General features: G+C 38.9%; 1 protein-coding gene across 2 annotated transcripts; it reads right to left on the reverse strand.

The window, feature by feature from the left end:
• Window positions 1–780: 780 nt before the first annotated feature.
• Window positions 781–14,512, reverse strand: grip2a (glutamate receptor interacting protein 2a). Of its 2 annotated transcripts, none has more exons than XM_055166003.1 (16): window positions 14,337–14,512; window positions 13,837–13,962; window positions 12,794–12,919; window positions 11,121–11,307; window positions 7,707–7,852; window positions 7,551–7,631; window positions 7,280–7,343; window positions 6,528–6,673; window positions 6,022–6,166; window positions 5,675–5,814; window positions 4,878–5,060; window positions 4,504–4,663; window positions 3,698–3,818; window positions 3,134–3,367; window positions 2,464–2,610; window positions 781–2,356 (listed from the first exon to the last, which is right to left on the reverse strand). In XM_055166003.1, exons 1-16 carry the CDS (start codon window positions 14,452–14,454, stop codon window positions 2,165–2,167), a joined length of 2,316 nt encoding a protein of 771 aa, XP_055021978.1. In that variant the 5' UTR covers window positions 14,455–14,512; the 3' UTR covers window positions 781–2,164. The 2 variants fall into 2 exon arrangements, with proteins under 2 accessions (XP_055021978.1, XP_055021977.1); XM_055166002.1 differs by having other exon boundaries at window positions 12,794–12,955.
• Window positions 14,513–16,447: the final 1,935 nt, after the last annotated feature.

The raw sequence follows: 16,447 nt of genomic DNA on the forward strand, positions 1-16,447 counted from the left end.
GATTTATGGCGTCAAGTTGTTGCTGTCCGGACACACGAGCCCACAGAGCTATGGCTTTACAAAGCGGCCGCACTGATCATGTCTCTTGCGTGGAAGTATCACTACAGCCACTATTGATTACACGCCTCAAATAGCCTGATATATAGACATCTAAGCGAGCCTTTGAAGTGGCTCACGTCTGTGCCGGAGAGACTCAGTGACAGCTCGGCCTGGACTCACGGGCCCGTCCCTCCAGCGCCGGTGTAACGGCCCGGAGCAGGTGGACATTCATTTGGCTCGCGTTAAACTTGACTTATTTGGACATGGTCTGGGCTCTGTCCTGATCCCTCCCAACACCCTCCAAGTTTATTTTGACGTCACTCGAGTGGGAAATAAACGTGTTTTAAATGCCGTGAGTGGCAAATGATTATGGAAAATTAAGGTGGTCGTGAGTTCGATCCCCAGGCTGTCACATGAAGGGTTCTCTGTCCATTGTTGAAACAGGAACTTCTTAGGAGAATGAGTAAATGAGCAGAAGAGTCCATTACTCAAGTAATGATTTGTAGTAGCCCAAATACAGTTTCAGCCAAAACAGAACGGACCAAAGCTGTTCTAGCAGCAGCACCCTACTTTTAGTATTATAAACTTTAGTTATGCTACTTGATGACATTTGTGTTAAATGGTCTCTCACATCCACTTATACATTTGAGGTTCAATTTTCTCCTCTGAAAATAATCACAGACTATGGTCTCATACTTTAATTGCATAAAACATTGAGACAATAATTTAACAAACAAGACCATATAATAGCTGATAATTAGAATTCATGATCAGAAACCAAAATGTTGAGAAAAAAGCTATTGGAAAAATAAATGCAGTGTTAGGGTGGAGCAAAGTATGTTTGGCTCTTGTGATTGCAGCTGCAGAAATGATATTATAAAGTGCATCATGTTTATGAAATCATGAGTCCCCCTCTGTAAACAGAGGGGTGTGTGAATCGGGATCTGCTCTGTGACCCCCCCATAAGGACAAATAGTGAGCATGCATAACATGCTTGGAGCCACAGTAAACGACAGGAGCCAAATAATGCTTAAAACATACAGTGTACAACAAGCCAAAGGAAAAGCCCGGAAGGCAGACATATGTGATTAACAAAAATGTAAGTGATGCAAAACTTTAAAACACTTGAAATTGTAACTTTTAGTTCAAATGGGCTGAGCAGAAAACCCAAAATGTGAAGTTTGTGCAGAAACATAAATTAATTGGTTTTCTAGGGGCATTCACAGAACCCTAAACAATGTGGGACATTTTATTTTAAAGGGCACACATTCCTGGTTTTGTAAGGGTACAATTGAGTGGCTTTAAAATACAGTTAATGCTATGTGCCAGGCACCTATAAGAAATTGTCCAGTGGAAACCAGGGCAGTGAGCCAATGACCAAAATAACTCGACACTAAGGCAGATCCTGAAAAATCCAACTCAGTGTTTGATGTGAGCAATAAGCAAAATCTGCAAAAACCATGTGAACTGAAAGATGGATAAGCTAATAAAAAGTGTGTAGTGTTCTAATGCTTTGGGGAGTTCAGGCGTGCACATCCTGGCCGAGTCAGAAGCACTGACTCCCTTGTTATATAACCTTATTCATGTGGTGGCTTTGCCTTTGAAACATGGGGGGGGTGGACTGCCCTACAGCTGCTCGTGTGTCTAAAACAGGCAGGATTCGACACACATGCAGTTTGTGAGGTTTCAAGGCGGCGTGTCTTCTGTATAGGGGACAGATATAAATAGATCTGCCTATATGTTATATAAAAAAGGTGATCTGAGGTAATAATGAGGTGTGAAGATGGGTGTTTTTTGAAATACAGTGAAAGCAGTGAGGCAGTGTGTTGTGTCTATAGTGAATATCTAAAGAAATATATAGTGTTGAGGGTCATTTAAAGTGTCGATAAACCTTGTTTAATTGGCAATAGTGAGTAAATGTATTTGCAAACATGTGGTGTCCCCAGACAAGACAGGTGATCTCCAGATCCTAACACAGCAATGAGGTTTGGTAGATATGGGCAGTTTTAAGGTTGAAATAAATTCAGTATACCTGTATGAAAGCCTGAAGTGAAAATACTAATGCAGCTTGTGGCTGTATTAAACAAAATAATGGTCTGTTAAAACATTAAAAGTCTTTGACTTTTCAGAGGGCAATGCTGTTGGTCCTAGGCTCAGAATCGAATAATGAGTTAGTGCAGTTGTAGTTGTCCAACAGCCCAGAGTGCCCCACTGCCACAGGATTCCTGCTAATGACCAAGTCCAACCTCTGCCCAGACTCCAGAATGAGAGGCACGGTCAGACAGCAATCCAAATCCCTGGTCCGAACACGATTCACCTGGAGTACACAACCAGAAATTACCAGTCCATTAAAAAAGTCTTCACTATATTTGTGTGTATTTATAAATCTGTGTTATTAGTTATTTTGAACTTCTGATGTCACACCTGGAGGATGCGGTCATAGGGCTTTAGTCCTCCCTGATCAGCTGGACCCTCCGGACGGATCATGTTCACATAAACCCCCTTCTCCAGAAGTCCATCGGAAACACTGAAGCCAAAGTCGTGGCTCTCTGAATCTTTCCTTATTGTTACCTTAAGATGGAAGATACCAGAATACTCTGTTTATAAAAGCTTTTTACATCAGCTGTAAACATCATACTCTGATGACCTTCTGTGATAGGAACAGAATGTATGAAGTCAAAACAGCATATTTTCCACTGTCAAGCATCTCGATATGCTTCATTGCACTTAATACAGCAGAGGTAAGCAATGGGGTTTTGACTTTCACATGAGGTAATGTGCTATGGCACACGTACAAGTAGACAATATATTTGCATACAAAACTGGGCCCAAATTTTATGTTTGATTACATTTATATACAGCAGTTATAGAAAATATGTAATTGCGTGTCTTTTCACAACAGTATAATGTGTTAGTCCTGAACTGACATTTATTTCCACTGGGCCGCGTTACAGTTCAGCAGAGACCTGCCGCTCTGAACACACACATCCCTGTGGACTGGGCAGGTTATCTCATTTGCACAAGACTGCCAGACCATCTGAACACATTTAATTGTTTAATAAAGTTTTAAAGGCCTATATCATGATGACACTACCTTGAGTACTTCAAGAGCTGAAGCAGCTAGACCATTAGATTTGTCCTCCTTGGCGTCCTCCATCTTGGAGATTCTGCTGGGTCCGTTGGACATGTTGAATTTGTTGAGTTTGTTGTTCTTGGACTCCAGGTCTTCCTCCTTTCTAAAGGGAGACTTTTCGGACTGAAACATCGAGTCTTCAAGAGTTTTAGTTTCTTCCAAATACAGACTGAAAGCACTACCTGTCATTGAGGCCTGCAGAAGAGCAGAAAGAAGTAAATGAAGCATTTTTTAAACTATAGCTGAGTGGTGATTGAGATGGCAAATAAGGGGGATCTGTATCAGAATAAGGTATTTCACATGGAGTGCCCTTGTATTCCTTATTGAAAGAGAAAGGCCTATATTTGGCCAGTGCAAGATTGAGGCAGTGTGCAAAAGGCAGTGTATCAGTACAGCAGATGCCTGTAGCGGATTTAACGTCAGATTATATGATTGAGATTATCATAATGCTTCATCTGGTGTGACGTATAAGTATAAACACAGTGCAGATTATGTGTGGCAGAGAGAGAAGGAGGCAAGACTCACCTCCAGATCCCGGAGGATCTCGGACTGGCCACAGGTCTGCAGGTCCTGCAAGGCCTGGGACCAAAAACTTGAATCCTCAGAGTGGTTCAGTTTCCCTTGGCAACGGGGAGGGCTGATAAATCTATGACAACGATGGAACCAAGATTATGAGAGCGACCACGTTGTCTTCATGTGGGCCTCCGAGCACATAGCATGGGGGATGTAGTTTGGTGGGGCTGGGAGATTAAAGCTTTTTTTTCTCTATAGATTAGTAAATAGTTAAACATGTCACCTCAAAAAGAAAATTAGAAATCAAACAAAAATCAGTTTTAATTTACTTAAAAAGGTGACATAAAATAGCAAAAGAATGCTGAAGATGGTTAGTAAAGCAGATGGGAAAGTGAATACCTGAGAAAGAAAGAAAAAAGGACAGTTGGAAACGCACAAACACAAAGTGCACAAAGCACATGACACTAAATGAAAAAAGATTCAGATTGTGCTTAGAATTTCAGCAAGAATAGACCAACAACAGGAAATGAAGGGCTGTGAAAGCTGAATCTCAAATTAAACCATGGTCATTCAATCAGTTCAGTACAAAAATTAACAATTAACAACAGAGATTAAATCGCCTCATCAGCTGCAGGTCTCAGCTAATGACCAACTACAACCACAACTAAATCTTTACATTGGCTGTATCTTAAGATTTTTTTTACATTTTGCTTTTATTTGAACTAAAAATAGATAGTATTGGTATTTGAGATACACCTTTGTTTACAAAGACAACACAAAAACACTAAACTGGAGGATCAGCACAGATGAACTCTTACCCTGGTACTTTGTCCCACTCATCTTCAGTAAACCTTGCGTCAAATAACATGGTGTGATGGGACAGGCCAACAGAGTTGGAGCCTGATTGACTCCTGTGCTTTGATTGTTGCCAGTCACTGGCATTTAGCAAGAAGTCAGACGGTTTGTGAAGATATGTACCTAGCAAAGGTAAAAAGTAACTAAAACAGTAAGCATGATGTAGGAAATAAATGCAATTAAGCATATACCAATTTCAGAAAAACATCCTGTATAAAATTGTTTATATTAGCTGATATGCAATATAAGAATTTTACCTAACTGTATTGCTCTAATTACACAGCTTTAACATGTATTACTATATTCAGTATTGTCTTTTGGTGTTGCATGTCTGTACCTTGATTGTTGTAGCCTGTGTCAAAGCCTGACCCGTCCCAGGAGCTCATGGCCGAGTCCACGCTGGGCACTGTGGCAGAGTAGGCCTCTGACAGTTTACTGGTTTTATGGGAGTCTGTAAGCTCGTCATCCAGATCACACAGATATCCACCTTCTCTGTACAGCAAAGGCCTAGTATCAGAATCTAAGCATAAAAGAGAAGAGATTTTACACAGTTTATGACAATTTTAATGGCTGATCAATGCTTGGTGGTAGATTAGCAGAACATGAGTAGGACATCTTTTAAATTGATTCTATTTGATGGAGGTGATTAGAGAAATAGATCTCAAACTGGCTTACTGTGAGGTAACACTTGATAATAACTACTACACTATTTATAGTCATAATAAAGCACAAAGAAAGTCAAAATGAAGAGATAATTTATTAGGCTTAGCACCTACTTAATTAAGGTTAAGAAATACCGTTACAACTTGTTGGGTGGGCAACCTTTTGAGGGCCAGCCTGCAATGCTTCTGAGCCCCATCCCCAGTGGTCCCCGGAGCCCACTCTGGGAACCACAGAGTTACAGTATTAAGCCTGGATCACTCTTAACCAAGTATATGTTCATTGTGAATTAAGACTTTATTCAAGCTTTATTAAGGCATATTATAAGTGTTACCAGATGTATTTGCTAATTATAGCATGCATCATATTGAAGTTTTAGTATTTACTTTGTAAACAACAACATGGTCCACACATGATGTGGACGTATATTTACAGTTGGCATTGCCCCCCCCCCCCCGACCTTAAATCACTCACAGTCTGTTTGCTTCTTGATCTTGAGCGTGACCGACTCTCCCGCCATCTGCAGGAGGTGGATGGCTTCACTAAGAGGTTTCCCTTTGAGACTGACTCCATTGATGGCCAGCACCCTGTCACCTATATGGATGGCCCCTGTTCTGAAAGGATAAAGAGAAAAGGCAGCAAAATGTAGGTTACATAAGACAGACAGGGGCTCTTTGGTGGCCTCAGTTATTGCTCAACATGTCAGCGCAGTGGTAGAACAATAAAACAATGAAAATGAGCCGGCCATAGTAAATCCTCTCACTAAAAAGAGTCGTGCCTTACATGTTGACTTCTTCACCTCTCCCACAGCTCCGGCTCACCTCTCTGCCAGGCCCTTCTTGGTCAGGCCTGAAATGACGATAGGGTCAAAAGGCTCCTCAGTGCCTGAAATGGTGATGCCCAGTGGTCCATTATACCTCTTCAGCTCAACAGTGTAGATTATAGAGCCTGACATTTCCAACTCATCTAGAAAAGAAGAAACATTCAAATGTTTAATGTTCAACTCTTTGTATATGCTCCAATGTAGTTGCAATGCAGCCAAATAATATTACTGAAAAAATATTTCAGTAAAACCATTAGTGTTTTTTGTTTGTTTTTTATTCAGTTTTCAAAAATAAAACCAAAACAAAAAATGAGGTTTAAAAAGTAAACCACTTAAAAGGAAGTACTGAAACATAAAAATAAAAGCTTAGGGATAAAAGATTTTAAAGGACAGCAGGTGGAAATGAGTTTCTTAGGCTAGAATCAGGTACTAGCTGTATTATGTGACTGTAGTCATCACCTTTGAAACACAAAACAGATTAGGAAAAAGAAATTTAATATGTACCAATATTATCCTCGTCCTTCTGTATCCGTAGTTTGACCATATCTTCAGCCTGGTTCAGGACATGCATGGCGTCCTCCATTGTGCAGTGCTCTAGACGAACACTGTCTATGGCCAGCAGCCGGTCCCCCGGCTCCAAAGTGCCTGTTCTACACACAAGAGACACTGGATCAGAACCAGACGTTAATGTGCTCATTAGGGATGGGCTTTCTCTTTGATACAGTTTATTATCTATAGAAATTAGAAGTAGCAACTTAATTAAAATTAAGACTTGCCAAAAGGTAATTTAAGGCAAACTTTTATGACTAGATTTGAATAATAATTATAAATAAAAATACTAATAAAATGTAAATTCTTGTGAGCAGGGCATCAAACTTGTCTGTCAGTGCCTGAATCTCTTTAGCTCCTGTAAATCCCTTTGGGAACTTTAGAGGTGACCATCTCCTCAGCCTTGAGCCTGTGGTGAAATGTGGTTGCTCCACTGCTCTAGTTTTCATAATGTAATCCAATTAGGCTTGTATTGCAGTGTGGTTTCCTTATTTAGAATGTGATGCGATTCAGTGATGAGACATAACATTTGTGTCCTTGCTGACAGCACCAAGCACTTAGTCAACAAATCAACAATTGTTATGATAAACATATTTACTGACAATAAATAGTCTACTACAGAGAGGTGCTGAGAAAGTACGATCTCAGATGACCAGTAAACATTCCATTAAGTAATAAAGTTATGTTAGAGAAAAAAGATGGCATACCTGTGTGCTATACTTCCTTTCTTTATTTCAGAGATGATGAGAGGCTTCCCAGTTTTTTTACTGGCTGCAAAGGAAGGGAAGTGATCAGAATGTGACAAAGATTAATAACAGAGGCTGGTCTGAGTCTGCATTATTCTGAGTTAATGAGCTCTGGTGGTTTGAGGCTTGAGTTTATGGATCACAGAACATTGATTTAAACTGCATTAGTGCAGCTCAGTAGATTTGTGTTGAACAATAGCGCCCTCTGCTGGATACTAATAACCCTACTTACCACTGATGGTAATGCCAAGTTCTACCCCCCGTCTCTTAGGAAGTTTCACATGGAAAGTGCCACTGCTGGGTACAACAGATTCTAGTGGAAAAATAAAACAAACAAACAGTCAAAAATGCCCTATGCAATACAACATGATGTGATAAAATGCAACACCTGCAATGTCAAACTCGATCTCCAATGTGACCTTATTGGCCAAAGCAGAGTCTCTGAGGAGCTGGTGTGCCTCTTCCAAAGTACCATCTTCAGTAGGAATCCCATTTATGGATAGAAGTCTGTCTCCGACCTGCAGAAGCCCACACCTGAATACAAGAATATTAAAAGGTCCTTTATTACACAAAATTGACACAATTTGCGTGTTGGGTTTTGTTTCATTCATACATGTCTGAGTAATCTTGCATTAGTCTGTCTACATCTCCAAAGCTCAATGCTCTGTTTCACCTTGTGATGTCATGAAGCAGTAGTTTTCAAGTTAACAGCTCCTTTTAGTTTTGTTCAGTAGAGATTGAGGCTGAAATTATACAAATGATTGTAGTGCAGGTGTATGGAGTTTAAAAACACAATGGAGCACTTCCTGTATTATATTAATTCCTGTAACATCAAAAGGAGTTTTTTGTTTGAGAGAACTGCCTAAATAATGCAGGGTTTGTGTGCAAATGAAACAAAGCACAATTCAGTTTTTGATGAGGAAACAACATAACAAACCAGAAAATAGAGTAATATGGACCCTTTAAATTAACATTTACCATAGCTAAGTGGTTCTCAGATGTGTACAGGTTCCACATTGACTATTGTGAACACAGCTATGGCCTTTGTGTGCATGAATTAAAACCACATGAAACATACTCAAATTGAAAACCATTACCACACATGTGACACATCTTTTTTCATTCTCACCATGTCTTGACAAGGTGTTAAGATTGTTGACATTTCATGAAATTTTTACAGACACCGTGTCAAGTGCTTCATCTCTGTGTACCACATGTAGAAATTTGACCTCTGGGTATTCCACCAACACACACAAAACACTGAAAATTTAGTTTAGATTGAAGGGTTATATCTAGTGTAGCACATTTAACAAGGCCTCCAATTATGGACAACTAGCTACAAAAACCATGTCAGCTAATGTTAATTCACTTCTGCTGCAATAATTACCCTGGAGTACAGGCCAAGACACCAATATCACAGTATTGTGTGCAAGTCACTGCTGCCCCCTACAGCTCGAACCCTGAACAAAAACCCACCTGGCCACTTATCTTGCAGGACAAGAACAGGCTCCAAGTCCATAAAGAGATGTTAGACTGAATGTTGAAGCATAGATCAGTACACTACACGATGCTGTATCAATCATATATTATAGCACAATAATCATCTAAAGCACAGGTGTCAAACATGCGGCCCGGGGGCCAGATCCGGCCCTCCAAGACCTTTATTCTGGCCCTCGGCTGATTTTCTACTAAAATATTTGAATTCTATTTTCTATTAAAATATTGGTAATTTTCTGCGGTGTTTATCACAGCAGCGTCTCCAGCGTCTCTGTACGTGGCCCCTCCCACCAGAGCAGCACAAATGAAGACTTGTTTCTTTCCAAACGCTCTTAAAGGACGATCGTTTTGACTGTTGACCGTGACACCATCAGCAAAATGTCAAAAATGAGAAAAGCGGACGCCAAGTGCAGGATTTTACAAGAAAAATGGACTTATTCCTATTTGCAAACAAGTTAATGTTAAAACTTTGTGTTGAAATTGTATTTTTCTTAAAGTTTCAGGTTGTTCATAATATTATAATATTTTGTAAAAGAAAGATTCATCAATTAAAAAAGATTTCTGTAATAGATTTGTGTTTCTCTGCACAAATATTTGAACTTATTTTTATTTTTGGGGTTTATATGATATGAGTTTTCTGATCCGGCCCCTTTGGGATCAAAGTAGGTTGGATACGGCCCCCGGACCAAAATGAGTTTGACACCCCTGATCTAAAGCAATACTATACATTGGTGCCAAATAGTGCATTTTACATCTTAAAGGGACAGTTTTGAATTTTGGACATAGGGCCTCATTTTCTAGTTACCCAGAGTGTTGGAGACATGTGGAGATACTCTTTAAAAAAAAAATTCCATCCGGTCCTTGTATTTGCAGAGGTCACTGGTGCTAGGCTAGCGCATGTCAATGGCCATAGTTAGCCTGCCACTAAAAACAGTCTTATTTCACAGTGCACCTGAAGCAAATCTATTATTATGCCAGACTGTCGATGTAAACGTCTGTGTCGAAAGAATAATTTTAGAAGTAAAACTAACCTTGTACTTGAAGGTTTTATGTCTGAGCAGCAGCAGTAAGAGTTGTAGTTCCTGAGCAGCAGCAGCGGATTGATAGAGAAAATAGTCCCTCAACATGTGACAATTCATGTGATCCAAGGTTATTTTTTATTTCAAACATTATTCTATCAACACAGACATTTACATTGACAGTCTGGCATAATAGAGTTGTTTTAGGTGCTTTGTGGAGTGGGTAAGACTGTTTTAAGAAGCAGACTATGGCCAACCTCTGCAAATACAAGGACTGGATGGAATATTTAAAACCTTTACACTCTTCTCGGGGTAACATAGACCCGATGAAACTTTATTTTTTTCCTTCCCGCTCTGTTGGGGTGGGTCAATCAGACCCCAAAATTTATTTTAATTTATTTTTTCGCCAGGGGAGCAAATACATTTTGGATTTGATTGACCCGCCCCAACAGAGCGGGAAGGGAAAAAAAAGTTTCTTCAGGTCTATGTGACCCCGAGGAGAGCGTGAGGGTTATAAAAAGTGTCTCCACACATCTCCAACACTCTGGCTCACTAGGAAATGAGGTCCTATGTCCAAAATTCTGAACTGTCCCTTTAATCTCCAATGCCTAAAAAAATAAGATAAGTCAAAGGTCCTACATTATACAAAATTGACTCTTATGAGCTTTAAGCCATGTTATGTTGTTTCCTCATCAAAACATGTCTGGAGTTGTATTTTGTTTCATTCACACGTGTTTGAATAACCCTTTATTATTTGCCTGTCTACATCTCCAAAGCTGAAAATGTTCTGTTCCACCTTGTGATGTCATGAAGTTAACAGCTCCTTTTGCCTTTAGTTCAGTAAAGATTGGCAATTCCAGGACTGAAATTATTCAGACGATCCTAGTGAGGGTGTATGGAGTTTACAAACACAGTTGAGTACTTCCTGTATTACTACATGACATCACAAGGTGGAACAAGATGTTTTCTGTTTGAGAGAAGAACTCAGCCTATATATGCAGGGTTTGTGATGAGGAAACAAGATTATAACTTAGAACAGAAAATAGTGTAATACGGGCCCTTAAAGTGTCTCCAATGCCTAATCATTTTGATAATCTTGGTGATAATAAGTGGATCCCAAATGTTGTGTTTGACTGAATGCATGATGATGAGTGAGGCACCAGGCTAAATTTAGACTCATTTTGCATGTGTCAGTTGTTCATTGCCAAGCCCAATGATTAGCACAAGCCCCAGATGAAGGTGACTCTCTATGATTTTTGTTTGTGCGTGTGTCTGACTGTGACTACCTTTCGGCTGGGCTGTCGGGCTCAATAAAGCGAATGACTGGGGGAGCGGACAGGGTCTCGGTGGCAAAGACACCACCCTGAAGCTGGATCCCAAAACCTGTGAGCGGATCTCCCCTCAGGACCACCTCACTTGTTTCCACATGAAAGACCTGACCTCCAGGGCCCACGGAGCTGGAGGCTAGGGACACTGTGTGGGAGACAGAGAGACAGACAGACAGTGGCAGATAATGTACAGAGGAGATGGCAGGAGATAGTGGGGAGTAAGGAAAGCTGACATGTGCCCATATAAACAGAAAAGAAAAGTGACCTGGGTCTGTCAAGCGAGTTTAAATCAGGACTCAAAGATGTAGCACAAGAGAAGAGGTGAGAACAGATGGAAAGGTGTGGTTACGAAAGACGCTTGCAAAAACTAAAACGTGGGACCTGCATGACAAGTGACGCGTGAATCAAAAATCAGACACATAAAAATAATCAGATGCTATTATCTACCATCTGATGTGCTGAAATGTGTATAATCTGTAAACCATCAGAAACATTACTTTTTACCCCTGTTTGAAAGTATGTTTAGTCTTTTTGACTTTGTCTTGTTCACTACTGAAATTTTGCTATATATTACTGCAAACGTGGGACCAAGTCGTTGTTTTCCAAGTCTCAAGTAAGTCTCAAGTCTTTTACCTCAAGTTCGAGTCAAGTTCCAAGTCAAACACAGGCAAATCCAAGTCGAGTCTCGAGTCACTGGCCCATAAGTCCAAGTCAAGTCCAAGTAATCCGCTTTGAGCTTCAAGTCATTTCAAGTCTTTAAACCAAAGTGCCAAATATAGCTTAGATTTTTGCAATTTATATAAATTTAAAACTAAAATATACTTTAAAGTCATGGAATATTTATATATGAGTATTTATATAAGAGTTGTAGAAATGCAATTTTTTCCTTTATAAATGTCTTGACAAAATCTTAGTGTGAATCATTACGGGCAGACTAGAATGAATTCAGATTTACAAGTGCTAGATAACACTTATTTTGTCATGTAGTTCTCTGTAGTTCCCTCTGGTTTACTGTAATGTACTATATATTACTGTATAATACTGTGTATTACTGTAGTACATTTGAGGATACCATACCACAGTACTTCAGCTACATCCAAAGTACCAAACAGAGAAGTGGGAGGGACATGTTCCAGTTTGTTCCTGTCAAATTAATTGTAAAGAGAAAAGTATTTCCTAAAAACATATATTGTTTTTAGGAGAAGCATCAAGACTTCTCAAGTCACGGGCCCAAGTCAAGTCAAGTCCCAAGTCATTGACCTTCAAGTCCAAGTTGAGTCCCAAGTCTTAGTCCATTTTATCAAGTCAAGTCTCAAGTCCTAAAAATAGTGACTCAAGTCTGACTCAAGCCCAAGTCACGACTTGCAAGTCCCCACCTCTGTATTACTGTATCTCATATCTACACCAGCTTCATAATTGGCACATGGTTACTCAATGGAAAAAGCAACTCTAGTTACACTGAGGGCAGACTCAAAGAAGCTCATGAAAATATTCACATGCAAAATCATTTACACATTTTATAGCAATGGGGGGAAAGTAAAAACAATATGTAGGAAATGGAAACAGAACTGCCTTTTAAGATAGTGTAGGCTACAATATTATAGTACATGCTGGGGTATTGTGAGACTCACACGAGCTCTTGTGGTCCTTCTTCCTGGTCCTCCTCCGGCCTGTGGAGCTTCGGGGGCTGGTGGGGGCAACAGGAGCACTGGGGCAGGGCAGAGTGTTGCTCCCCTGGCTGCTGAAGCCTGAAGTGACTGTGGAGGAAGGGGAGAAGCCACCACTCACCAGGGCTGGAAGCAGACACACACTTTCTTATAGTATCAGTTCAGAGATGACTGCAGGCAACAGCATAGATATATTTTTTTTTATGATAAATGGTACGTACATAAAAGTGTAAGATCAGGGGTGTTTATGCATTAGTTGTGAAAAGTACTGTCAATGATCATCTGGATCTATTCAGCAGGGGAAGTGAGGGCTGACAAAAATTTGTCAAGGGGTTGTATCTTTACCCCGTTAAAAGAACAATGACCACAAGGAAGTTAATTGATAATTTTTACTAAACCAAATGAAAACAACAGAGCATACTGAATAGAATTTGCACTTCATAACATTTCTAATACTCAAGTATGTAATTTACCTGTTAAAAAGAAACACTGATTTCATTTGTACTGCGTAGGCCAGTCGCTGAATACATTTTGAGGCACAATATATATTGCTACAGAGAAATACTACAATAAACGATAATACTGAAAAAAGTTTATGCACTGATACAAAGCAGGATAATCCCAGTAAACCAACGGTTAAAATTAGTGTCATTAAGTCTCTGAGCTGCAACAAATAAATGGCAGAATGAACTGCTTATTAACCATGACAGTTATTTATTCAACTTTCAACAACTCAAATCTTATATTAGGTAAAAATGACAAAAGTCTCCCCATTGTTCCAAAAAAAAAAAAAACCCTTGATAAATATTGAGCCCCAAAATATATTGCTCCAGTTTTCATATATCAGTCAATATTGTAATTATCGTGACAGGCCTAGTACTGCACCATAAGTGGAAAATTCAGAGATGAGGGCCAAATCAGGACAACCATTTTCCCAACACGTGCAGAGAGCCAGCCCCTGCTCTGGTGTGTAGCCGGTAGCAGTGCTGTCACTTGTGATCACTTACATTTGCAGTGGTCCTGATGGTTGTGTGGGTGGCTGGGGCTGCTCCATGTCTTACTGTGGCTCACATGTGGGGGATGGCAGAAGCTTTGGTCCCAGTGATGGTGGTGATTGCTCTTCTGCACTTTTACTACACGATATAAAAGGGAGAAAGCACACGAATAAGAGACAATGAGATGCTTTACTCTATTAAACACTTACTATAATAAACAAAAATTGCTGAGTGCAAATTTTTACAAGTGCACAATGGAAGGGGGAGAACACAAAATATACACTAAGATTATAAAACAAAATTCAATAAACCAGACCTACAACTTCACCAATGAGGTCAACTTACACAGAAGAAATTAGTCTAAAATATAACATGAACAGCCAAGATTTCTTACATATGTGATAATTACTGGACAAGATTAATTAATACTTATGCTTGATTTACCCTTAGTTTTATGTAAAATGCAAATTGACTTGACAAGCTAAAGACACAAAGTGAAAGCAGTCTCTTACTTCTGCTAGCAAGTTTCCAAAAAGCTGAGTGCACATTGGAGACCATTTTTAAAATGTCATTTTCAAAAGAGCCTTTAGGCGAAATAAAAGCATGAATAAGTCGTCCTCTGGGCATCATGTGTTCATCTGAAGCAGAGACTGCACGGCCGAGACTACACGGCCCACAGACATGGGACCTGATTGGACACAGGTGGAGCTCTGATTGGGACTATGTCTCCAACTCAACCAAAAACTAAGGCAGCTTCTGTCATCCCAAATATTAAGCTTTTTTCCATTTTGGAATTCAGTCTTTTACAGAAAGATTAGTTCACATTTGTTCAATCACAGTATTCAAAACAAAAGCAAAAAATATATAATTAAGACAGTGGTGGAATGTAAAGTAAAAGTAGTAAAGTACTGTACTTAAGTATACATTTTAGGTATATGTACATTACTTAAGTAGATTTTAAAGTGAATACTTTTTTCTTTTGACTTAACTGGATTTGAGACAGATATTTGTACTTTCTACTCCATTACATTTTTGAACAGGACTGAAAAGAACAAGTATTTTTATTACAGTTTGACACCTGCTGAAAAGGCTGAGGGTTTATTTTCAAGTTCATTGTTTGAGCAAATGAAAATATACAAATTAAAACAGATAGGAAAAAATAAATAAATTCAATTGTTTCTGTTGAACAAAATTCAGCAAAATCTGTGTGAAATACTTTTACTTTATTCTGTAAGTATTTTTTAAAACTAATACTTTTACTAGGAGAGTTTTTCATGTGATACTTTTAATTGAGTATTTCTTTGCTCTGGTATCTGTACTTTTGCTTAGATACCAACTTTAGTACTTAAGTACTTCTTCCACCACTGCATAAAGATAAACTAAATCCACCTCTAGTCCACAACATAAACTCATAATTCTGTATAAAGGCATTTGAAGAGCAAGTGCAAGAGAGATTTCACAACCATAATATTTGGGTTATTTTATAATCTTAATAAACATGTCCACAGACAGATTACCTACACCGTCACTGCAAATACACACCTGAATAATTGACAGATTTGCAGAGAGATTTGTCACTACATACAAGTAACATGTGACAGTAATCTCCTTTAATTTTGATGGATTAATCTTTTAGTAGTAGCTCAACTATGCAATGAAAGGGTGAAAAAGTGTGGATAGCTGGAGTCACATCAGTGCGTATATTAGTTGTATTTGCAGGTCAACATGGTAATATTAAATTGCATGAAAAAACATAGATCCTATAAAGCTTATTTGACAGCTTATGCTGAGCTCACCTGAGGCGAGCAGTGAGGAAATGGTGCGTTGGAACATGAACTGCTAATCTCTATGTAGCAGTATCAGTGTTATTAAATCCCTGGAGGAGATTAAACAAATTGCATCTTCTAATCACGTCTTATCTGGAAATAGAAGCTGTAAAAATATAGCAGCCCCAAATCCTGTTCAAAGAAATATTTTTGAATCATTTTGGCAGGAAAAAATGTTATGTTTTTCTCTGTAAATTGGTATAGTTATTTCTATCTATATCACAGGGACAAGACAAAATCACAAGCTATGAAATGAGGTTTGGTCAGCCAAGATAACAAGAGAAAAGGCTATTTGTTATGCACATGTACTGATGCTATCACTAATACATTGCTTCTAATATGAGAACATGTGGTTGTTATATTTTATACTATTTTATTTATGTATCTGGATTGTGTTAAAGTACAGTATAGGTTATTAGTGTATGTGGTGGTACAGTCTATGGGTGGCACAGTGGAGGAAGAAAGAAGGACAAGATCTACTACTACTGTATTTTCTGATGCTTGTTAAAGAACTGAAGCTACAGCTGACCCAGAAATAATTATGTACAATAAACATGATGTCCAGTTTGTGACAGAGGAAGTGTGTGCAGGGGCCCTGAAAACATTAAAATGCACAACATTGATTTACGTGTATAAAAGAACAATGCACTATACAGACACATGCCAACAAATAGAAATAGAAAGTGTAACTGAGTGGTTATTATAGACTAAAATACATATGTTGATGTCAGAAAATAATATTAAATAAATCAAATATTGCATTCCTAACAAGCCATTCTAGTCTTCTAAAGGCCTGG

This window comes from Boleophthalmus pectinirostris, unplaced genomic scaffold, assembly GCF_026225935.1.
Source record: "Boleophthalmus pectinirostris isolate CB_2022bp ecotype Guang Dong unplaced genomic scaffold, ASM2622593v1 HiC_scaffold_8, whole genome shotgun sequence".
Classification (NCBI taxonomy): Eukaryota; Metazoa; Chordata; class Actinopteri; order Gobiiformes; family Gobiidae; genus Boleophthalmus; species Boleophthalmus pectinirostris.